The sequence below is a fragment of the Polypterus senegalus genome, chromosome 18 (genome assembly GCF_016835505.1).
Source record: "Polypterus senegalus isolate Bchr_013 chromosome 18, ASM1683550v1, whole genome shotgun sequence".
In the NCBI taxonomy this organism is placed as follows: domain Eukaryota; kingdom Metazoa; phylum Chordata; class Cladistia; order Polypteriformes; family Polypteridae; genus Polypterus; species Polypterus senegalus.
In genome coordinates this window covers 88,124,384-88,150,598 of record NC_053171.1, presented here as the reverse complement: position 1 = coordinate 88,150,598, position 26,215 = coordinate 88,124,384, and the positions used below count along the sequence as shown (strand labels likewise).

At 39.7% G+C, this 26,215-nt stretch overlaps 1 protein-coding gene across 1 annotated transcript in view; it reads left to right on the top strand.

The window, feature by feature from the left end:
- Nucleotides 1–26,215, top strand: part of tshr (thyroid stimulating hormone receptor) — a 215,308-nt gene that overhangs the window by 75,021 nt on the left and 114,072 nt on the right. The window contains exon 2 of the mRNA XM_039741715.1: nt 25,090–25,161. Coding sequence (XP_039597649.1) covers nt 25,090–25,161 — 72 coding nt within the window. The remainder of the gene's footprint in view (nt 1–25,089; nt 25,162–26,215) is intronic.

Below are 26,215 nucleotides of genomic sequence, written 5' to 3'. Positions count from 1 at the left end.
CACCAAGCACACACCAAGGACAATTTAGGATCGCCAATGCACCTAACCTGCATGTCTTTGGACTGTGGGAGGAAACCCAGGCAGACATGGGGAGAACATGCAAACTCCACGCAGGAAGGACCCGTGAAGCGAACCCGGGTCTCCTAACTGCAAGCGCCACCGTGCTGCCCATTTATCTATCTATCTATCAATGGGTGACATGTGTAGTTAACACTTCTGCCTCGCGACGCCAGGTTCCTCATCTTCTGTGCTGAGTTTTCATCTCTTCTCTGTTCTGTATTGTTGTTGTTGGTTTTTTTTTTTGGGGGGGGGGTATACTCCTGGTTTTCCCCCCACATCTCCAAATACTTACATGTTAATCTATAGTTCTAAATTGTCCCCATGTTGGTGTGTGTGTGTTTCTACAGACTGGTGGCCCATCCAGTATTTATTCCTGCCTTCTACGCAGTGTTGCTGGGATAGGCTCTGGCCACCTCTGACTTATGAATTAGATTAAGAAGCTTAGAGAATGTCATGTGTAATAATTAAAAAAATATAGAAGAATGTAGCCAAAGACTTATAAGGGGAAGTGCTTTGTGCTGCCTACACAGGCTTGCTGGAATGCAGAAGTTTTTTGCCAAAAAATCTTAAGCAGAAAAAGAAAATAGCTGCGGTGACCGCATTCCTCTTCCAACGACACGTTTTGAAAATTCAAGGGGCGTCTCCGGAAACTCCAGGGCTCCTCTTACTGTACACGAAACTCCAACCACATCCTGGGTGCTCATCAACCAGTTCAACAAATGGGCTGCTATGCTAAAAGCCATGAAACTACCACGGGTGTATTCTGGGGTCCTGCACTTAGGACATCATAAGAAAGACCCTCAGCACTGAGGCAGTAACATGAACTGGTGTCTGCGTTTTCTTCATGTTGAGATTTTCAGGCAGCATTTTGTTTTTATTATTTTGATTTTCTCACTATATTTAAAGACACATAATATTATTATCTTATATTTTTTTGCACAAGTTTTAGCATGGGATGGATGACCTTGTATGGGACTAAGCAGGCATTGAAAAGTTTATGAATTCCCCATTTTTCATATTTGTTTCAGTGCACACCATGAGAGTGAGGATCAGCATCTAGAAATGCCCCAATTTTCATTTTTGTTTATTTTTATGTCTACCTTCAGAGTTCATAATTGATCTTAAGACTTTCTTAAAGCAGTTGCGGTTCATACTAAACGCAGGCAGTAATATGTTTTGCTTATTTTTATTTAGGATGAAGTTTAACTCCTGTGGTTGGTGTAGTGTAACAGAGCTGTTTAATCTCACCGTGTTTATTTTAATTTGTCAAAACACGACTCATTTTTTTTTTTTTTTTCAGTTTCACTGGCAAATCACCACAAAACTGCCAGTTTCCAGCCCTGAATTGGACCATTGTCTCGTTACAATGCTTTAATGCAGGCGTTCCAGCATCCATGTGACTCTGAGCACAGAAGTTACGAAATGCAAGGCCCTATACACAACAAAGGCATCGGGATCAGATCAGCAATAACTGCACTTACATTAACTCACTCAAAACGTCTGCATGGTCTGTCAAAGGGGTTTATCATTGGCGGTTTAGTCATGAGATGAAATGAAATGTTTAATGCTAAGGCTAGTGAAACAGTCGGTGTTCTCCCTTAAAAAATGATCCTATAAGGTGTAACGAAGGCACTATATAGGCGCCTGACCCGACACAGATGGACACGGAGGCACGTATAAAATGAACAAAGAATTTTATTTTCTCTTCAGCTTCCCCGTGTCCCACAGCCCAACACAGTCCCAAAACACCACAAAAGACCCACAACACAAACTTAACAAGCTTATACCAAGATAGGTGGACTAGCAGATAATTTGGAATCCATTATATCATCACAGAAGGACTTGGATAGCATACAGGGTTGGGCAGATTTGTGGCAGATGAAATTTAATGTCAGTAAATGTAAAGAATTACACATAGGAAGTAAAAATGTGAGGTTTGAATACACAATGGGCGGTCGGAAAATCGAGAGTCCACCTTATGAGAAGGATTTAGGAGTCATAGTGGACGCTAAGCTATCAACTTCCCGACAGTGTTCAGAAGCCATTAAGAAGGCTAACAGAATGTCAGCTTATATAGCGCCTTGACGTGTGGAGTACAAGTTACAGGAGGTTCTGCTCAGGCTTTATAACACACTGGTGAGGCCTCATCTGGAGTCCTGTGTGCAGTTTTGGTCCACAGGCTACAAAAAGGACACAGCAGCACTAGAGAAGGTCCAGAGAAGAGCGACTAGGCTGATTCCAGGGCTACAGGGGTTGAATTATGAGGAAAGATTCAAAGAGCTGAGCCTTTACAGTTTAAACAAAAGAAGATTAAGAGGTGACATGATTGAAGTGTTTAAAATTCTGAAGGGAATTAGTCCAGTGGATCGAGACTTGTATTTTAAAATGAGTTCATCAAGAACATGGGGACACAGTTGGAAACTTGTTAAGGGGAAATTTCGCACAAACATTAGGAAGTTTCTCTTTACACAAAGAACGATAGACACTTGGAATAAGCTACCAAGTAGTGTGGTAGACAGTAAGACGTTAGGGACTTTCAAAACTCGACTTGATGTTTTCTTGGAGGAAATAAGTGGACGGGACTGGCGAGCTTTGTTGGGCTGAATGGCCTGTTCTCGTCTGGAGTGTTCGTATGTTCTAACACAGTTCTTTCTTCTTTTACCACCACTCCTCCTCAAGCTTATTCCTCCTCCTCCGGACTCTGGCCCTCGAATGGTGGTGGCTGGTCCCTTTTATAGCCCACCCAGAAGTGTTCCAGGTGCTTGACCACCTGGTCCCGATTGCACTTCCAGGTGGGGCTGAAGACTCGTCCAGCCGGGCCGTTGAATACAGGCAGCACCCCCTAATGGCCACCCCAGCTCCCAACCAGGCTGTGGAGGACTCCATCTCCCACAAAGCCATGCCGGAGGTTGGGGAATCACTGTCAGCCAGGGAGGCTGCCACCAAGCGTCCCGGGTGAGGTATTGAGCTGCCCATGGTTGCTCCCCCGGAACATATGCAGCAGGGGTGTCCCGTCCGGGCATGGGACCCGGCCGCCCATCACAAAGGTAAAAGGAGCCGGTCAAAATAAACAGGACAACCTCCGTCTGCTTTTTGAGACCCTCATTCTGTGCACAGAGCCCTGATGACTTACAGTACATTAAAACATCCATCCAAATGCACTTACAGGGCCTTCAAAAAGTATTCAGACTCCTTCACTCTTTGCACATTTTGTTATGCTGCAGCCTCGTGCTAAAAATTGTTTAAATTCATTTTTTCCTCATCTAGCAATACACTCAGAATGTCAAAGTGAAAACAGGACCTAAGGAAGTTTTTCAAATTTATTAAATATTTTAAAAATAATTTCACAATTCAGACCCTTTGCTATGATATTTGAAATCTGACACCGATGCATCGAACTCCATTGACCGTCGATGAGATGTTTCTACAACTTGTTAAGAGTCCATCTGATTAGACATGATAAGAAAAGGCACACATCTGCCTATAGAAATCCCATGGCTGACAGAGCAAAAATCAAGCCAGGAGGTCAACAGAATCAATTGCGGAGGTTAGAGACAGGAGTGTGTGAAGACAAAGATCTGGGGAAGGCGAAAAAAAAAACTTTCTGCAGCATTGAATGTTCTCAAGAGCGTGGCCACCATAAATATTAAATGAAATATATCTGGCCTAACTATGACGCTTCCCCAGCCTTACTGAGCATCAGGGGAGAAAGGCCTCGGCATGAGAGGTGACCTGATGGTTACTCCAGCTAAGCTCCAGAGAACCTGTGTAGATGTGAAAGACCTTCCAGAAGGACAACCACCATTGCAACACTCCACTAATCTGGCCAAATGACACATAGAAAGCCTGCTTAGAGTTTGCAAAGAGGCACCTACAGGACTTTCAGACTATGACAAGCAAGATTCTCTGGTCTGATGAAACCAAAATTGAGCTGTTTGGCCTCACTTGTAAGCATCACATCTGGAGGAAGCCAGGCACTACTAATCACCCGCACAAATTGATTCCAACCGTGAAGCATGATGGTGGCAGTTTCATGCTGTGAGGTTGGTTGTCTACAGCAGAGACTGGGAGAGTAGACAGGGTTGAGGGAAAGCTGAATGGAGCAGAGCACAGAGAAACCTCTGGGCTTCAGACTGGGCCGAAGTTTTGCCTACCAACAGGACGATGACTATGGTCACAACACAGCAGTGGCTTAGGGACAACACTTTGAATGTTTTCAAGTGGAAAACAGCCATAGCCTGGACTTGAACCCAATAGAACATCTCTGGAGAAGCCTGAATTTAACTGTCCACTGATGATCTCCATCCCAACTCACCGAGCTTGGGAAGATCTGCAGAGAAGAACGACAGAAAATCTCCAAATCCAGGTGTGTGAAGCGTGTTGTGTCAGACCCAAGAAGACTTCAGACTGTCATCATTGTTAAGGGGGTTTCAAAAAAATTACTGAGTACAGGGTCTGAATACTGGTGTCAATGTTGTGTTTCCACTTTTTATGTTTATTAAATGTTCAAAAATGTCTAAAATCTTGCTTTTGCTTTGTCATTCTGGGGCATTGAGTGGTGCTTGATGAGAGGAAGAATGAAATTAAATGATTTTAGGACAAGGCTGAAACATAACACAACACATAATAATGAAGGGGTCTGGATACTTTCTATCTCTGTTCAGGGGTAAGGGAAGCATGAGGCCATTCTTAGAGCACTGGCCACAAGACAGCAGTCACTGCTGGGCAGACTTACATTCAAAAGAAAAGAGGCCAAATGAGAAACGTGTATATTTTTGATGTGGGATAATCCTTGGGATAACCAGAGAAAAAACCTTTGGACCAGGAGAAATGTCCACTCAATGCAAACGATGTCCGAAAATCTGATGCCAGTCTGCTAACCAGGGCACCACCACATAATCCCTCCTAACAAAAATAAACCTGATCATTAATTCTGTCTATTCTTGTGAAAATGGTATTATAGTAAAATATTAAAGGATGCACTGTAAGCCCAGAACATATAAAAACAAAATAATGCCCATTTGCCCGTTGCTTGTGTTTTCACATCAAAGCTGAACTTTCTTCAGTATTACAACAGTTTTGATTTCTTGATTTTGATAACAATGCAGGTATAACAGACAATAATTTTGTATAATGTTAACATTTACTCTCCTGGGTGGAATTGAAGAGTCGCATAGTGTGGGGTCTCCTCAATCTCTCAGTGGAGCAGGATGGTGACAGCAGTCTGTCGCTGAAGCTGCTCCTCTGTCTGGAGATGATCCTGTTCAGTGGATTCTCCATGACTGACAGGAGCCTGCTCAGCACCTGTCGCTCTGCCACGGATGTCAAACTGTCCAGCTCCATGCCTACAATAGAGCCTGCCTTCCTCACCAGTTTGTCCAGGCGTGAGGCGTCCCTCTTTTTTATGCTGCCTGCCCAGCACACCACCGCGTAGAAGAGGGCACTCGTTGAAGGACGCCAGCCTTCTAAGGAAGTATAGTCGGTTCTGTTCTCTCTTGCACAGAGCATTAGTATTGGCAGTCCGGTCCAATTTATCATTCAGCTGCACTCCCAGGTATTGATAGGTCTGCACCCTCTGCACAGTCACCTCTGATGATCATGGGGTCCATGAGGGGCCTGAGTCTCCTAAAATCCACCACCAGTTTCTTGGTTTTGCTGGTGTTCAGTTGTAGGTTGTTTGCGTCGCACCATTTAACAAAGTCCTTGATTAGGTTCCTATACTCCTCTTCCTGCCCACTCCTGATGCAGCCCATGATAGCAAAGTCGTCAGCGAACTTTTGCAGGTGGCAGGATTCCGACTTGTATTGGAAGTCTGATGTATGTTGGCTGAACAGGACCGGAGAAAGTACAGTCCCCTGTGCTGCTGACCACAATGTCAGACCTGCGGTTCTCGAGATGCACATACTGAGGTCTGTCTGTAGGATAGTCCACGATCCATCAATGCATAAGATACTTCCATAATTAATAATAACTTTGTATAATGTTAATGTTTGCCCCCCCATTAATTAACCACTAATGCAGTTACACAAGAACAAAACAACAGGCAGGTGAGGGGAGACCCCTTAGTAAATCAAACAATAGCTAAGCTGTCCCAACATCTCATCCTGATACTCCTTAAAGGTCATCTAAGTTTCCATTTCTGCTACAAGACTCGGTAGTTTGTACCAGATTCCCACAGTTCTTTGTGTGAAGATCTGCTACCTGCCTTCCATCTTAAATAGTCCTCAATAATGAAGGTAGAAAAATAGATGGGTGATATGGCCAAAAAGTGATGCCAGTTGTATCCACAAGAGAGCACCACTGAGCCACAAACCACAGATACAATGTTACCCGACATTATTCTTAATTTAAATAAAAGGTTTTTACTTTCAACCAAGACCTTTCCAATTAAGCACCAGCCAAAATGCACTAATATAACCACAGATTCTCTTCCTCTTTCTGTCCTCCTGATGAGTGTCGCCTTCTCCCTCCCAACTCTGATTCACGGGGGTAAGGCAGAGCGGCTCCTTTTATCTCAGACCCAGGTTTACTACCAGTGCTAGGACAGGGTCTGTTGGAAACACTTCCAGGTGGAAGTCCCATAAAGCCAGTGTTATAAACCCCTGTAACACCCCCTAGCGACACCCACAGAACTCAACAGGGCTGGACTTCAGGACTCCAGTTCCCAGCATGCTCTCTGGATATCCAAATGGTTACTGAAGCTCAGGGATGTCACAGTCTATTGTATTGACAACCAGACAACATCTCTCCCGGTCCTCCTGGTCTCTGCTCCACCCTGGCCAGGATGCTAGCTATCCATTACACTGTTTATCTTTAAAGACTTGTAGAATATAGTGAACACGTCATGTTCAATTGTTCAATGTTTATTTATTGTTTAATGTACTGTATATTGGTTCCCAAGATGAATACACCATTAGTAAATAAAATTAAAAGTAAGGATTCACAGTAATACTTGCTGTTCATTGTGCTATAGAATAGTTGGGTGGACAAGCAAGTACAATGTCTCTATCCTGGATCTTGTGGCTGTGTGACCAGAATCGGCAGGACTATCATGCTGCTTCCTCACTTTGGGTGGACTTAAATTTACATTTTGTTACTTAGCAGATGCTTTTACCCATGGTGACTTACAAAAGGTCTGGAGGACACTTCGGAAGCAGCGGTTACAGGATAAAGTTAAAAAGTTGATCGTCACAAGCGAAATGGAAGCTAGTTAGACTTCCTCAGTTCTTCCAATATCCTATCTGAGGCGAATCCTGGTCCTTTCCATGCTCGGAGGTATCTGGAGTTCCTCGTCCACTTCTCTAGGTCTTACAATATGCTCCCAACTTGGATGTCTCAAGGAGAAGGAGGAGGAGGGCAAGGAGAACTTTGTGTTCTTCGTCAAACTCAGTGTTTCTGCCCACCAGAAGCAAGTCACATACCCAGTGAGACAGTTTGGCATTGCAAGTTCACCAAACCTTTACATCTGGAAGGTTCATGAAGAAGAACTCATCCGGGTAGGTGCGAGTCTGTCATTTCTTTAGAATATTATGGCACTTTACGGAAACATCATTAAGCGGTCAGCTCCAGAAATAAGACACTCAAAGCTGAATGAGCGGGCGCCGAGTAATGTAGCTCATTTTCCAGCTAAGACATAAATAACTTCTGATTGATATAAGTATTATAAGTGAGAGAGCGACGAAAAAAATAAACTTTAATCTTGCTTTTATTAAAACAGATTTACTGGAGTGGTAAAATATAAATAAACTCTACAATTAAACGGCTGAAGTACGCTTTGGTAGTATTGCTTATAATAAAAATAAAGCGCTATTTTACCTAATTAGAAAGAAAGGAATTTTTCCTAAACCACGTAAACCAATAACGCATCCAAAAGTTAAATCTCTAAATGAATTCCACGGCAGCAAAGCCTTATAGGCCCTGTTTAGTTTGGCTTTGGTAATGGGGGTCCGATTCAGCACCCATCTCTGTTTCCACGCAGCTCAACGATGACAAGGTTTACACAATGTAAGTTGTTGAAGCTATTTGATTGCCGCCAAATGGAAAGGAAAAGCATTCCCATTGTGTGTAAAATGAAGGCGCTGTCGGGATCAGCACATCTGCAGGCAGGATGGTTAGAAAAGGCTAAAAATGTGAGATTTTATTAGGCATTTTCTTGGGCTATGGCCTTTGCAGCTAAAAGATGGAATCAAAACATGGATTATTCCACATTGGAGGACAATATCTTACTGTGCCTTTCTTAAAGAGTTGAATTTGATTCACTCACACTGCACTAGATGATTTTTCTGTTTGGGTTGTGCACTTCTAGCATTTCATGGGATGAGGAAAATCTATTAAAGGCAGTAATGGTTGGGATGAGTATGCATGTACTTGTTGAGTGTCAACCATACTGGACCCTTTAAGGCAGTCACTTCTCTGACTCACCCAGAGCCCACCTGCAGTGAGTCAGGAGTGGGATGTAAGCCTGACACTTTCTGCTGACTGGGCCAGCACACCCCTAGCCAGTAGGATTTTGTCCGAGTCAAACATGTCCGGTACAGTAAATGCACTGGAGCTAGACAGAAAGAAACGTTTGTGTGATGAGTTCACGGCAAGGTTAGAACTTCCTGAACATCTTGAAAGTCATCTTCCACTTGACTGAAGCTCCAGATGTGTCGGGTTTTGATCCAAGCCTCCATTTGCTTTTTAGCTGCCCTTCAGATTATTAATGTGAGTGCAATGCGTCAGTCAGCTGGACCCCCCCCTGCCTATTTCAGCTGACTGGGACACGGTGGGCCACTAAGTCAGACACACTTTGTACTCATCTAGGGCCGTGTGAGGTGATGTCTTACTTCACTTGGCAATGATTAGGCTTCATAAGCAATATGATAGGACACATAAGGAATCAGGGATTTTATGTTTAATCAGATGTGGGAATGGCTTTAGCACATTTAGGCTTTGCAGTTTAAAGTACAGCATTCTCTTATTTTTCAATGAATTCTTTTTGGCAGTTTAACAAGTTTATTTTCTATAGCTATATGAACCCAACTGAGCTCATGTTATCTAAAAGTAAATAACAATGAAGTACCTGCCAAGTTACAGGTTGTGCAGGTGCAGTGGTATAGCTACAATTTGGTTAGACCCCCCCTCCCATCCATCTTACCGTATATGAAATTAACTTAAATTCAATTAAAAAATGACCACCATTAATGTGATAGGCCAGCCACATAAGCCACATTTCAAATGCCAGAATTAAGCTTTATGGAGTTGTAGGAATAATAACAACAGTGACCTTTTCATTCCAATGTCAAGCAGGCTATCACATTAATAATAATTAAAACCTTGTAACACAACAACTATGCGGCCACTCTGGGCCCTCCAAACCATAGGCCAAGTACAACTGGCCCACTCACACTGATTATTGTTACATCATTAAGCAGGCCTAACAGTCTCCCGGGGCTAATTCACTCAATTACTCAATCCATTGCAAGAGCTGAATCCAGCAGGAGCCAATCTATTGCTGGGACACATATCAACAAGATGGCTTTCAAGGAAATTAACATTTTAAATAAAGAATATTAGAGATCGTTGTTACTAATGTCTACGTAAGCTGGGCGTCCTCCATTACAACAAGCTTGAGGGGCCTGCTATGTGCACTGGTCAGTTCAGCATGACGAGACTGGAGAATATAACAAAGCAACGAGTCGGTTAAGTCGGCTAGATTCATCTGCATAACAGAGTCAAAACACTTCAGTTTGCACCAATCAGCACGCTGATAAATGGTATAATCTTTTAACACTCATTTATCTTAATATCTTCTAAAGGTCTCAGAATAGTTAAACAGAGTAAAAGTCTATAGCACATATCTACTGTATATCTAAAGAGGAACGTATATACATTCTTAATGAGAACAAATGATAAATTGCGATTGTCTTATCTTAACCCTAACCCTAACAGTCTCCCGGGGCTAATTCACTCAATTACTCAATCCATTGCAAGAGCTGAATCCAGCAGGAGCCAATCTATTGCTGGGACACATATCAACAAGATGGCTTTCAGGGAAATTAACATTTTAAATAAAGAATATTAGAGATCGCTGTTACTAATGTCTACGTAAGCTGGGCGTCCTCCATTACAACAAGCTTGAGGGGCCTGCTATGTGCACTGGTCAGTTCAGCATGACGAGACTGGAGAATATAACAAAGCAACGATCTTAAGTCGGTTAGATTCATCTGCATAACAGAGTCAAAACGCTTCAGTTTGCACCAATCAGCACGCTGATAAATGGTATAATCTTTTAACACTCATTTATCTTAATATCTTCTAAAGGTCTCAGAATAGTTAAACAGATCAAAAGTCTATAGCACATATCTACTGTATATCTAAAGAGGAACGTATATACATTCTTAATGAGAACAAATGATAAATTGTGATTGTCTTATCTTAACCCTAACCCTAACCCTTGGTAATATGCTGGTAATAAATGGTACATAATGTCTTAGTTATCCAGGCAGGCACTGTCAGAAGAACTTCTCTTGCATGGTACATAGTGGAATGAAAAATCAGTCTGACAGCATGTAGAGGGACAGGAAGAGGAAATGAGAAACACAAGGTAGGACATGCAGAATTTGTGTTGAGGTGCTCCATCCGGGAATTGAGCTTGGAGACAAGCCCAGCGAAGCCATCCTATAGAAGGAACTTTCCGATAAGTCAGCCTAGTCCCCACATCTTTAAATGTACTTACATTTTCTTATTTATGCCTGTTTTCTTTACCATTTAAGCTGGAGTTGTTGATTTTACGTCCTGTATCTGTACTGGAAAACATTGTTCCATGCTCCATCCCTGTTTTATAATATTTACAGCTTTGCAGAATGCTCACTGCGAAAGGTACTACATAGAACTAAAGAAACAGGGATCACCCATCTATTCTTTTTCTTATCATTAATTTAATAGCAACAGGCTCTGGCACTTCACAGGGCAACGGTCAAATCATGAGGACATTTATTTACACAACTAACCATCAATACATTGATCTGTTTCAGGTCCGGCCTACCTCCATTTAATGAGGAAGGTTCGATTGCTTTTAAATAAGTTGGATGCACTGTAACATTTCATGGCGAGTCATGATGAGTTTACATACTGTGAAGAATCAACTCTTATTTCAGATGCTATTTTAATGGTGAACAGGTTTCATCTGATACTATTAGATGGGGGAGAAAAGGCAGGAGGATAACTGGACATGGATGTGAATGAGTGAATTGGGAATTGTAAAAAAAAAAAAAAAAGTGAGCACATTATAATTAGAACTAAAATGTGTAATCTAGAATTTGCAATACTGCTTGTTGGAATTTGTCCACATTACTGCTTAGGGAGAGAAGTTGCATCTGTTCTTAACGTTTATTAATTCAGTAACAGAAATGATTCACTCAGTTAACAATACTCTAATGATAAATCATTCTGATCATAGAATGCAGGTGACTTCAACCAGGGAAATTTAGAAGGAACAAACCTCTATCAGCATGTTTCACTTGTGGACAGAACAAGGTGGACCTGATCACCCAAACATTAATGCCTTTGAATGTACAACTTGGCACAAATGGACAGATCTGACTACATCTTAGTGACACCTACAAGAGTTTTTTCCAGATGGCAACAGATCTTTTATTATCTAAGCCAGAAATGCATACGTTTCTTTTCGAGGATTGTGATTTGTTATAATATTTTTTAGTTTTTTCGTGAGCTTCTGTAAAGTTGTAACTTCCCCTTCAGGACAAATGAAGTATCTATCTGTCTATCTAGTCTACTATATATAGTACATTATCTATCTATCTATCTATCCATCTATCTAATTGTAAGATTGTAGGGGAATGGAAAAAAATAATTCTGGAGCAATCCCTTTCAGCGTTTGAATTTCTGACTTACATCATTTGATTGATGTTCTGATCTATTTTTTTCTTTGATCCTATCATGGACCACATATTGTGTTCACATTTTGGAACACTTGAGAAGAATAATGAAATTCATTCCCACCAGAAATGTACTGGGATACTTTAAAAAAAAATAAGAATTTGCTCCAGACGACAGCTGCAAAGAGTCACTGATCACTGAAGAATTTTAATTTTTTAAGTACTATTTCTGTAAATAAAATCCTTACTTGATTATGTGTGACTGAACTGGAAAATAAAACTGATGGCAACCCAAAAAAAAACATGAAATGATATCTCAGTATTAATTTCAGATATCTACAGTACATGTCAAAATATTTTCAGGATATCTCAGAAACATTTCCGGGATTCTTAAAATATTTCACTGTGATTGGCTGAAGTTCTTCCCGGGTCTGTTTCCTGCCTTGTGTTCTGCAATTGTCTCTGGCCCCATGTCCCTGAAGTAGATTAAGCTGATTTGATGATATGATGGAACATGACCTTGTTGTGTGAGAGGAGTGTGTATGTTATGCTGTTCCCATTTCTGTTTGAGTCTCGTTCCATGGTTTTCTTCTCACACCTCCAAAGATGTGAAGGTGAAGTTAATTGGTGATTCCAAATATATGGAGATGAAAGGGCCTTGTCATGGACTGGCACACCGTTGTGAGTCATCACAAAGCGGGAAAGAAGAGGTGGATGCCCATTCCGAATCACAATTCACCCCACAGGTTTAAATATTTTACAAGCAATATGTATAACTCTCATTTTCAGCTAAGAAGAGACCTAAAGTTAGTGGAAGGGCGGAATTTCCATCCCACACTAACTACATTGTATGTGATCATTTGCTAGTTAAGTGTTATTGTGGAATGTAATATAAGTAAATTAGCTTGAAAAAGTGGGAAAATGACAAGAATAAATAGAGATGGGGCCATATATTGAAAATACTACAGAAGATATGAAAAAATATAAAGGCAATAGAAGAGGAAGGAAGCAAATATGGCACTTAACGGGTCTTTTGAAACATACAGCAAGGAAGAAATGGGCATGAGAACAACTGAGAATGCGCTGACAACAACTTGGCTATAATAGGCAAAGCACAACAACGCCTCTATTTTTTCAGGAAGCTAAGGAGAAGCTGCTGGTTAATTTCTGTCGATGCACTATAGAGAGCATCTTAACTAACTGCATGATGGCCTGCTGGTACAACAGCTGCACCAAGGCTGCTAAAGAAGCCCTGCAGTGGGTCGTAAAAACAGCAGAGGCCATTATTGGGACTGAACTGCCATCACTCGAACTCTTGTATAAGACTCGCTGTGTGAGAAGGGCTGAAAACATTCTCAAGGACAAAACTCATCCTGGAAATTCTTTATTTGAGCTCCTTCCGTCAGGAAGACGCTTTAGGTCAATCCGTGGACACACAAACTGACTTTTCCCATCTGTCATAAACTTTCTGAACTCTGAATCTCCTCAGTCTGAGATCATTTTTAATTGAACATGTGCAATAAGCTATATTGGTAATGTGCAATATACTAATGTAATACAATATATAATATTTAATGTACTATTCATGAACAGGTGCAATAACAATTTATGCTGCTGTTCTTTGAGCAATAATGATTTGTTCTGGTTACTTGATCACTTAACACTCTATACGACATATTTGGAATTATTTGACTTTTCTTTAAATGCATCTTGGAGCTGTCACAAAAAGTAATTTCGTAATTACTTTTTTACTTCGTAAAAGTAATTTGTGTTACACAATGACAATAAAGTGCTTGAACTTAAATGAGTTGTGATCTTGATGATAAGGATACTGACAGTGGGAGACCTCAAGGTACAAGTAGAAAAAGCAACAAGTGTGTTGGCCAGTTAGGCAGCTAATGCATCTCCTCACAGCTACTCCCTAACCAACACTTGCCCTGAAACTGCCCACCAATCACCCAAAGCCCCTGAGCCCCTCCCACCCTTTGATATAGCCCCGTTCCTCATGCTACAAGAATCAGCTCTGGCTGTTGTGAGTCTTCAGCCTGAATTTAAAAGATGAGACTGAAGGGATCACAACAGGCAGTTCAATTCACAGCTTTGGGACCCTGTAACTAAAAGCTTGACCTCCCGCTGTTGTTTTATTAATTATTAGAATCCTAAGTAGGCTGGTATCTTGACATTTCAACGTGCATTCTGGTTTGTAAGTAATGATAAGTTCAGATAAATAAGCAGACTCTTGAGCTTTTAAGGCTTTCTTCGTTAAAAGGAGAATTTTGAAATCTGCCCTAAACTTAACCGGGAGCCAATGTAGGGACTTAAGATCTGAAGTGGTGTGTTTGTACCTTCTGGTTCTTGTAATAATTTCTGCAGAAGCATTTTGAATTAACTGAAATCCTCACAAAGATAGTCTGAACAGTCAATGAATGACGCACTGCAGTAGACAATCCTACTAGAAATAAAATGCATTAATTGATTTCTCAGTATCCTGCATATTTAGAAAACAATTTTACAACATTTTTATGACGGAAATACATGCTTTGGATAGTTTTGTAATGTGTGTTTTAAATGACATACTAGTGTCAAAGATAATTGGTTCAGTAAACGTAATGGTAATTCAAACCGAGTTAAAGAGCGACAGAATGTCGTTGTGGTCAGCATCATTCCATCCAATAATTAACATCTTTGTTTTTTTCTGCATTCAGAGACAAGTAATCCTCATCCATCGATTCCTTTGACTCACACAAGTAATTAAGGACAGCATCAAAGAAACATTATTTGGTCTAAAACAAAGGTGCAATAATGTGTCATCTGCACAGGACTGAAAAGTAATGTTATGTTTGCTAATGATAGTCCCCAATGGAAGCTTGTAAAATGAAACCAGTAAAAGTCCAAGTACTGGTCCCTTCAGGACCACATATTTAACTTCTATGTACAGTGATAGGGTATTGTCCTGATTTTCTGTGCATAATGAAATTGATTTGATAAATAAGATCGAAATTATCCAAACACAGTGCCATTGAGCCTGATGTTATTTTCCAGCCTCTACAATAACATAGAATGGTCAGTGGTGTCAAATGCTGCACCTGATACCATTATTATGAAGTTCCTTCATCAGTGAATATGAAAATGTCATGTACAGCACAGGCTAGTGTCATTTCTGTACTGACCAAAGCAGAAGCCAGACTGGAATTTGTCAAATAAATTGCGATGTGTAAGGCGAGACTGAATCTGCATGGTGACTACTTTTACAATTACTTCAGAGGGATGAGAATAACTTGAAATAGGTCTATAATTTTTAAGTGTATTGTCACGCTTGGGTCACAGATTTGCACAGAGACACAGATGGTTGTAGAAAACAGGAATTTTATTCAAACACTGCAAACAAACATTTGATTCTTTTTCAAAAGCTTAAACGTGCTCCATGACAAGTCAAAGATGACATTTCCGCTAAGAGCAGAGAATGTCAGAGAGAGAGACAGATAAATGCAAACAATCAATTTTCAAAACTGACAGGCGCTGCACAAGGCTTTTAAGTTAGCGGAGTATCGCGCGAGGCTTGTATTACGCGTTATAGCGCCAGTGAGAAGGTAAGGAGCAATGTGAGGGTAGTCTGTGTTTCAGGGGTTGGGGTTTTCCCAGGGGCGTCTGTATCTTCTTGGGGTGCGATCAGCCCTCCAGCTCACAGTATGTGGGTATAGCTCTGGCCTTTTAAGTGATGGTCTGATAACTGACACTTTTTCGTGCATCAGAAACTGTACTTTTCAGTAATAAACTGTTGATAATGTTAAGCATGAGTGCCGTCAGAACAACCATTGAGCAATTTTGGTGGTACTGGGTCTAAGGAATGTCATGTCACATCTATCTATCTATCTAAAGATGAGTCATTCTGAATGTGTGCAGCAGCGCTACTTAAATAGACTACAAATCCCATCAGTCCTGGTAGTAATTTGCCATTGGACAGCCTTGGGTGTTGCTTCAGGGGTAGATGAGGGAAATTAAGAGAGTCACTTTAAAGGTGAGCCAGAGGATGCCAGCAGGAGCTCAATCGTCCGTCTTTTGTATTTCAACGCTTCACCAAAATATAGGATTACAAATACAGCTACTTGAAGATTGGAGTTTTCTGGATTTGCATTCATGTCCTGTGCCTGATGTTTGGGTGGTCTCGTCTGCGCTCCCAACACATGCACTTCTTCACTCACCTACAGCTCATCAGAGTAGGACAAAACACTACACTTCACTTCTGATCATGTCACACTTCTGTTCATTTAACACCTTCAATTTGTATCCACATCTGCTTCTAGAACTTTATTGTTGTTCTTTTTGTTATTAGCGTTTTGTCGGGTTTTGTTCTGTGTTTATTTAAATAATTATCAGCGTCAGGGAAATTGGGTGGGATTTGCATATAGTGTGTATTTTTTATAAATACCTTTACATTTGATATATTCTTTATTATCAATTCATTTGTGCCGCTGTTTTACATGTCTCTGTCTGAGGGTGTGTGCCAGGTCAAACCTGGGTGCATTCCTAATGTTCCCGAAATAAACAACACAAATCATCATTTCATGACAGTGCAAATCTAAGTGTCTTGCAACCGCTACACACTGGTGTCTTCAGCCAGGCAACAATGGATGGAACGGACCTGTAAATGGCATGTTCCTGTTATGGACACGACACGCTGGACCTGCTGTATTGAGATGTAAATCTGTGACACATCTGGATAGGTGTCACCACCTTACTGCCACCAACAAGCCTGTTATGGACAGCAGAAGCTCTTCGTTATCTAAACCAGACACTCCTATGTATGCATTTGGGGAGAGGGGTTGTTGTGTCTTTTTTTTCATTATAATAGAATTTAAATATTCTGTCTAGATATGTAGTTTGGAGACATTACCTGACTACATGATATTCTGCTAAAAACAGAGTGGAGCTCCTTGGCATGTGCTGGCCTGCTTTTTGTTTCGTACCACTCTCTACAAATGTCATTCAAATGTGACATGAAAAGAAGTTAATCTGCTCATCCTATCTTATGAATTATTTTGTTAAAGTAATTTGTTACAATGACACAAACAAGAGTTGGGCGTACAAAGAAGCTTTATATTGTACAATGAACAAAACCTTCTGTAAAGTCTTAAGAAACTGTAACAGGAGAAAAGGGAAAAATGTGCAGTATGTCAGTCCTGCTCGTGGTACACGGAGGACTTCGCTTCACACTGGGCTCTGATCACATCGCACATTGCCTACATAAATAGGAGATCTTGTTGTTCTTCCTCTTTCTGTTGTTTTTACTGCATCAAAGCCAGGTTTTACTCTGCTTATAATATGCTACCATTAATCACACAAAACGAAACACATTATCAGCGTAAAATGGAAAACATGACAGGAACAAGTGTAGTGAAAGCTGAGGGAAATTTGGCTTTTGCTTGAATCCTGTGCTGGCAAGTCTGCATGTGGCTTTTGAATGAATTACATTGGTGTCATAATTCGTACAGAGTTACTTTCACACAAAGAAACAGTGAGTTGACTACTCCGATGCTTGTCATGCAGTCAATGTCATTTCTTCTCTTCTAAGTCTCAAAATGGCGTAAGTCTAATTGTGATTATACGCGGGGCCTTCAGAACGTATTCAGGCCCCTTTTACACATTTTGTTAGGTTGCAGCCTTGTGGTAAAATCATTCTAAATTAAATTTTGTCCATCATCAAGTAATACTCAATACCCCAGAATAACAAAGCAAGAACAGGATTTTAAAACGTTTTATACAATTACTGAAGATAGAAACTGAAATAACACATTGAAACCAATATTCAGACCTTTTACTCTGTATTTTGTTGAAGCCCCTTTATTAGTGATTACACCTGGATTTAGGGATTTCCTGCCACTCATCTTGGCAGATCCCCCTCAAGATCTGTCAGGTAGGATGGAGACCATCGGTGCACAGCTATTTTCAGGTATCTCCAGAGGTGGCTCTGGTCAGGCCACACAAGAGCATACACAGAGCTGACCCTAAGCCATTCATGTGTTGTTTTTGCTATGTGCTTAGGGTCATTGCCCCATTGGAAGGTGAAACACAGGCCCAGCTTGAGGTCCAGAGTGCTCTGGAACAAGTTTTCATCAAACCAACACTGTATCATGATTTTATAAGATACCTTCAGTAAAGGCATTGGCAAAATACACAATACAAATAATATCCAGAAAGTAAGTATAAGAAAGTAACCTAAACAGGCAATGCTTCACTAGGCAGGTTCCTATTTATCTAGAAAACAACCAAGGAAGATTTTTAAAGGAAATCTGGAGAAAAGAAATACTCAAAGACGGAAAAAAGGGCCAAAACCCGAGGAGACTGCCGCACCGTTACCAAAACAGGAATCAAAAACATAATCGAAAATTCAGGCACAAGTCGAAGACCAAAAAAGTAATTTAGATAAAGGTTTGTTTTAAACAAAAAATAATCATCAAGAAAGCTTTTAAAATCCACTCAGATGAGGAAGTACCCAAAGCGATGACTTTTTCCCCCATTGTGTTGTTACCAGTGATTCACTGACAACACAGAGCTATCCGACGATGGGATGTAAAAATGGCAACTAAAATTGTACAGAATGATTCAAAGCAACAAACGTAAGCTTTCAATGGAAAAACTAATTAGAGATCTGAAATGTATGGCTCCAGGAAACCCCACAATATGTGCTCATACCTGTAAACTGACAAAAAAAATGTAATTAATAATGAACCCATTCACAACATAACCAAGAACACTCAATCCCTGGAACGTGAGAAATCCTGGAAGAACTGGGGAAGTTTATAACACATCCTGAGTGGTAGTGTGTAGCATACAGTACAAGGGACCAGGATTTCCCCTTTCAAAGATTCAGAGGGCTCTCTTTGTTGTGAAATCTTTCCACATACAGCACAAATAGTCTGTACAGGTCTGTACAGCAGACCTCAAAACGTCACACAAAAGAACAGACCAACACTGATTTAGTTCTGGGCCCCAGCAATAAGCCTCACCCCAAGCAGCCCAACCCCAACTCAAGAAGCAGCCTTTCCAGCTTCAAAAAGTCTAAAAATGTCCACAAACAGGGAGAAGAGGAAAACATATAAAACCAAAACATGGTTCTTTTAATATTTCAATATTAATTAGAAAAAAAAAATCAAAATGACGACAAAAAGAAAAGAGTAAAAATAAATGTGCCTCTCAGGCAAATCTAAACACAATCAAATCCAATAATTTTCAAACCACAAAGAGTATCTCAAAGTGATAGCAGAAGTCAAAAGCCAAGCAATGCAAACACCAAAAGAAGAGCAAAACAAAAAGTCACTCACCCAAATGAGCTTCTGCAGTTATACTATGCGTAGGCTGCAGAAACATGTGGCACCGCCTCCTTGGGCTCCACATACGGGCACCAGGGAACACAGTAAAAAACACAAAGTACATAAAACATAACAACAAAATTAGTACACGTTATCCAAATAAAAATTACATTATTACATAAATGTAAAGACTAAGCAAAAACTGAATTGATAACATAATGTGAAATATATTTAAAAAGTAACAAATAAAAAAAAAAAAAATACAACAAATAAACTTGGCCCACAACAACAACCCTGACTCGTGTTAGCATTTACGCCTCAAGGAGCAGTGCCTTAACGTTTTAAAAAGGTGCAAATAGGCAAAGCCTCAAAAAGGGAATGGAGAACTGCCAAAAGTCCTGCCCAAAGAAACCAAAATTAAATTGAATGATCAAAAGTCCAACAAAACAAAGATTTCAAAAATATTTGAAAATACAGAATAGAATAAAAAGAAAATGAATATTAAATTATCAACAAAAATCAAAAACCCAATCTAAATAATTAAATACTAATTAACAAAACAAAAGGTATCAAATTCAGATTCGGATTCAGCGGGTTAGAAAATGGATGGATGGATTATTGTACTGTACATTTAATTGCACACAAACACACACACAGTTCTTACACACAACCACTAACCTATGAAGGCACGACCTCAGTAGGAGATCTTCAGGTGGTGCAGTATCTTCAGCAGGTGCGTTGTCTTCTTCTGCTGAAGGAGTACTAGGAGTAGGCAGTGGGTGTCTGGGTGCGCGGCTGAAGAACATCTTGATAGGCAGTTGCTGGCGCTGTCTTTTCATATGTGTGAGGAGGCTTTTGTAGGGTATTGCCATCTTTGATCATATCCAAGAGTTTCACCTTCTCCTGGATAGTAAGCATCTTCCTCCGGCGCTTAGTTTTATTGTCAGAAGGCTTAGAAAAAGCAGCACGTTTAGGAGCCATCGTAGGGCTTAGATAAAAGTTCTCAGAAAGCGCATGCGTACTGACGTAAGCGTGTACGAGAAAAAAATCGCGATAGAGTGAAGCCGCGAAAGTCGAAGCGTGATATAGCGAGGGATCACTGTATTTTAATACTGAGTAAGTTTGATATTTAAATTTATTATCAGTATAGAATATTTTCTTTAGACCTTTATTTTTTCCTAACGTTTGAACATACATACAGTAGTATTTATATTTAATATATTTGAAAAAATAACAGAAAGCCATCTTGTATTTTTTTGTTTTGATTTAATGGTTACTATCACACAGTAACCCATTGCTGGGTATGTGTCCTCAGAACCCATGCATGATGATGTCTTAGGCAGGACAGTATAACGTTTGGTGTAACAGGGCGCTATTCAAGATTGCTTAAATTTTCCCATAAACTTCATTTGTGTATTTTTCAAAACTAACTTCTTTTAGTTTTTCACTTCTGCCTAAGGCTATATTTGGAGTGATAGGTGATTCACAAATTATTTGTTCTTTTCAAACAACTCCTTTCAATCAATCGTGTTAATCAATTTACAGGAATAAATGAATAAATTGAGTAGGGCTCAACAGGAGGGCTTAGTGCATCCATGATGCCGTCAGGCTCTTTCGTTTTAGATGTTCAGAGTGTACGTGCAAGTACTGCCTATTTGATTCATGATTCTCCTTCACTTGTGATTCTTTCTAGTGAAAACTAAATCATTATCTTTATCTGTAAATGAGAACACTGTTATTGATCATTCTGTCATTCATCATACAAGTACAATACAGTAACAACACATTTATATTGGAATGTTTCAATTGATTTGTATAATTCATTATTGGAATTGTTTAAACAGACTATATCAAATAATTTCAAAGTAACACATTTATGTCTTTTTGTACATTCAACAAATTAATAACACAAAAATTAACCAAATAAAAATGTAACTGTAATTGTAACAATTATTTGCTTTCAAATTTGTTTTACTTTACTGCACATTTTTGTTATGGCTTATATAATTCACTAATTCTTTCGCGTTTGAACTGAATTAATACCTGATAACAAGTCACACAATTCTCATTTATTTGATTTATGAATGATTGTCTTTATTTAATTTGTGAACTGAATCAAAACCCAGGAAAGAGTCACATGATTCTCATCCATTTGATTTGTGAGGTGAATAAGTGAATTATTACCCAAGAATGAGTCATACAAATCTTGTTCACTAATGATTCTTATTTTAATTACACCTTTTTCACTATATTGTAATATTTTGTGTTTTTAGATTGTTTAATATTATATGATATTATTTAACAGCATGTTTAATGTATAATTTTAATAAATATAAATAATAATTTAAGTAAGCAGTTAATTTGCAATTCATTTAAGGGAACCCCACCCATCTCCAAGATGTCTTATTTTTTTATTATGAACGAGCCAAACAAATTAAATAAATAAAATCAATCATTTCACTTTTTTGGGTAGTTCAAAGGAATCAGATCAGTAAAGTTAATTGAAATACAAATCAAAACCTATTTGACTATTGGTTGAATGAACTTGTATGAACATGCAGCTCTGCCATCAATAAATGCTTGATTTTTAAATTACTTTCTAGGCTTTATAACAGATCACTTAATTTCTTGGTTTTGATATTACAGCAGAACAAATTCTTAATATTTAAAAATGTATTAACAAAAATATGAAGAAAAAGCAAACAATGACTTAATAAAGATAGGCCTAAAAAGTAAATCAAAGCACAACAAAACCAGCCCATAATCTAAATATCTTAATCGTGTAACACAGCAAAAGGTTTAAAAACCAGAAAATGCAAAATGAATACTTGGTATGGTGTAGTCAAGGTTTTATCCCTGACCCAGGCTTCTCGTCTTTTTGTGTATATTGTTTATTATCTTTGATGTTTTTTATTGTTAAAAATGTTTTTGTTTTCTTGTATGTGTATTTGATCATTATTTTATCAGTATTATTTTGTTGATTATGTATTTATTAGTCTTTTCTTGTATGCTCCCTGTATTCTAAATGTTGAACCTTAGGGGGCAGGGCCTCCTCATGCTGCAGTTGGGAGACCAAAACCTCAGTTAAGGTTGTTAATGCCACAGCAAAAAAGTGTGCCAATCGGTTGGTTCATATAGGGTTATTCAGGCCTTTAGTGTGAAAAGGACTCAAGAAAAATTACAAAAAACATGTTAAAAATGTAAACAGAGAACAAACAAGTGAATCGGGGAGAAATAATATTAACAAAAAACACAAAATACAGAAATCCAAGCTCTAATCGTAACTGTTAGAGACTCACAGATACAGAGACATAAGAGGTCACTAGAGAGAGCTTTCATGTAGTGCCCACTGCAGAAGTGGTTCTGGGGTTTTCCAGATGAACCCAAAAGCCAATACAGGATTTAGAGACCAGGGGCCTCATGTATAAACGGTGCGTACGCACAGAAACGTTGCGTAAGAACTTTTCCACGTTCAAATCACGATGTATAAAACCTACACTTGGCGTAAAGCCACGCACTTTTAAACGGTACCTCATGCCTTGTCGTACGCAAGTTCTCCGCTCGGTTTTGCAGAGCGGTGGCACCCAACATCAAAGCAGTGCTACTGTTCCTGTGTGGTTACACCTTATTTTCCAGACGCGGCTTTATAAATACACCGAAACTAACCGCATATTGTTTATTAGTGTAATGCATCTGATTGTAATTAACTTGTAACAATATAATGGTAGAGGGAACAGCCATAGTATTCCAAATACCATAACTGCTTTAGCGTTGTTACTCTCACTTCTTCTTCTTTCAACTCCTCTTGTTAGGAGTTGCCACAGCGGATCATCTTTTTCCATATTACTCTCACTGCACGACTCAGAGTTTTTATATCACTGTATCTTAGTGTGAATCACAGCAGCAGCTGATCGGAAAGAGAATTATCGGTATACAGCATTAAGGACACGCTGTCTCAGCCACTGCAAAATGTTTTAAAGCCTTTCCTGTACGGACCTCGCGGTTCAGAAACAGAAACGATATCATTTATAAGGTGAAATTCAGCAAAATATGTTTATTAAATTATACAGATAAAACTTTAACTTCATTTAAATAATCTATATTCTTCACTGGGAGTGTCTTTAAGGATAGAATAATTAAACATGTACTACGAAGATATTTCAATGTTCTTTAAACGTTTTGAAGAATCGGCGCTAAGCTTACAGATGGCTTAACGTCTATTACAGAGCTGATTGTATGGCGATCGGTTACTTGGGGAAAGAAAAGCACTGACAACAGTGACGGCTACGCCAATATATATTGAATATAAAACAGAAAGAGAAAATAACAACACAGCTAAAAACACAGCAACAAATTTCGGCAAAAGTTAAATGCTTGTGTCATGAGCACGAGGCGGCTATGCAGTGTCCGCAACGGACGTAGCCATCCACTGTGCATTAACTACCTTACTGATGGGCAGGCGAAGGAGCCACCAGTTGTTCCTCTGCCCAGTGCCACCACAAGCCTAGAGCCGCCCCTGATTGTACTGCTGCAATAAATTATTTCATCGACGTGACGTTTAATAACGTGCTTTAACTCCTATCATCATGAAAATTATATCACGTATACATCTCAGTATTTTAGTTATTCAGAGAACTGTAATATCACGAATGTAATTGATTCTGTGTCCAGTTGGAGGAAGAGAGCCGGTTTAAAAAGCAAGTAGTGATTCACACACATAGATCACATACGAGTAGAAGATCAAATACAAAACAAAGCATTTAACGTGCTACTTTAATTACAATGTGATTTGAGAAACTGGTTAATTAAACGATTTTAAGATGAAGTTTATGATGTTCTACTTTAATGACAAAATAAACTACGTGATTAAAGTGGAAATGTCGAGATTGAAGTTGACATTTCGTGCTTTTTCCCCACTGTGTGCCTTTTTTCTCTGTACCCTAATAAGCTTTCATATGACACTCAGACAGTGGGCTTACAACTCGGCTTTTCACGGCGACTTTGATATGTGACTTCTTTTTCATTTCCGCGCAGCGATTTTGTGAACGTGAGCTTTCAAGTTTCTCCAACACGCTATGTCACTCGATCAACTTCCTTTTGTTGATTATACCTCGGTTTATTTGAACAAATAGTATGTTTTTCCTTTGCCTCCACTTGGTATTCGCTGAAATTCTTATATTTTCCCCCGTGCTTTTCCCATTGTCTTTTCACAGAAGGCTACGCTTAAGGGCGATTTATATCGATTTGCATATTTAAATAGGCGTAATTCTGGGAGGATTTGTGGCGTTACATAATGCGCGTGCACGAGCGTTAGTTTTCACGCTGATCGGGATTTATGTAGCGGAAGAACGTGGAAGTTGGAGTACGCACAGATTCCTGCATCTGGATTTTTCTGTGCGTAAACACATTTCGGCTTTTGTGCTTACGCCATGTCATAGTGCGAGTTCTACGCACGGCGTTATACATGAGGCCCCAGAGCCTTACAAAGCCTAAAATCAGGAGGTGAAATGCTCACCAGACAGAAAGACGAGAGAGAAGGTGAATTTGGAAATGCCTTGTGATATCTAAAACTGTATAAGTAAGCCCAGAGAGGCAGTAGGCTTTATTGTTTCATGCCTGTTTTATTTTCTCCCTTTATTCATTCCCACCACTCTTTCTCTATATGATGGCCTTCATGGCTTTATTCTGTGGGAAACAGTAACCATAGCAGTAACCCCTGTTTTGTGTCAATGATTGTTAAACATTTTGAGTAATCTGAATTTCAGCTAAAGAAATAAATCCAGTGAGGTCTTACACCATGTAGTCATTTGACAATGATTTGTTTTACTGTTTTCCAGGAGATTCATGGAGACACAAATCAGTGTGATACCATCCCAAGCCTTTTCAACCCTCCCCAACATTTCCAGAATGTAAGTATACGTTGTGAAATGGAGCCATTTTCATCCTATTTACATTGTGATGATGCTGTTGACCCTCAACTGGCCCAGTTTGACTGTGACCATGTACTTCAGTATATGTTCTTTAATCCTAAATTGGGTCTTGTGTTGCACACATTATTGGTGGGGTTGGTGTAGATCACTTTCACCTTGAATTGCAGCAAGTGTGTTCACGGAATGGATGAGAGAAAACAGGATATGCTTTCTTCTTAGGAAAAGCATTTTATGAAGCAGTCAGAAGAGGAAGACATTGCATTTATATACTGTGGTGCTTTCGTGCTATAGAGATTTACATAGAAAGGGAGAACCACTTCAGCCTCCATCAATGTGCACCAACCACCTGGATGATGCGACAGCAGCCATTTTGTGCCAGTACGCTCACCACACATTAGCTATTAGGTGACGAAGAGGTGAAAGAGGCAGCCAATTAGAAACAAGGGATGATTAGGAGACCACAATGACCAGGCCTTAATGAGAGGTTTGGCCAGGACATCGGGAAACACCCTACCTACTCTTTGCAAAAGATGCCCAGGGATCTTATGACCACAGAGAGTCAGGACCTCGCTTTCTGTTTCATCCAAATAATGGTGACACTTCTGCAGCACACTCTCCCCGTCACTGTACTGGGGCACTGGGATTCACACACAGACCACAGTGTAAAAACCTCCTGATGGCCTCACCAACGTCTCTTCCAACATCAGCCCAGCCAGTACTTGGATGGCCTCCTATGTAAATACTGGCTGGAACCAATTGGATTTAGCTTCAGGTCAGGGCCAGATTAAGGTGGGTGCTACTGATGCTGCAGCATTAGGCCCATTCCTGAAACAGGCCCAGATGAAAACAGACAAGAATTTTCCGGAAGCTGAACAGTTTTCCTTTGCTATATTAACCGCAAAATGATTCTTAGAATGAAATTTGGAGTCCGACTTTCGGATGCCTAGACACAGCGTTACTTATTATACAGTTACTATTGTTCTTTGCGCTGTGACGTAACTATAACATTGTTGTGTTTATTGTTAACCAAAGA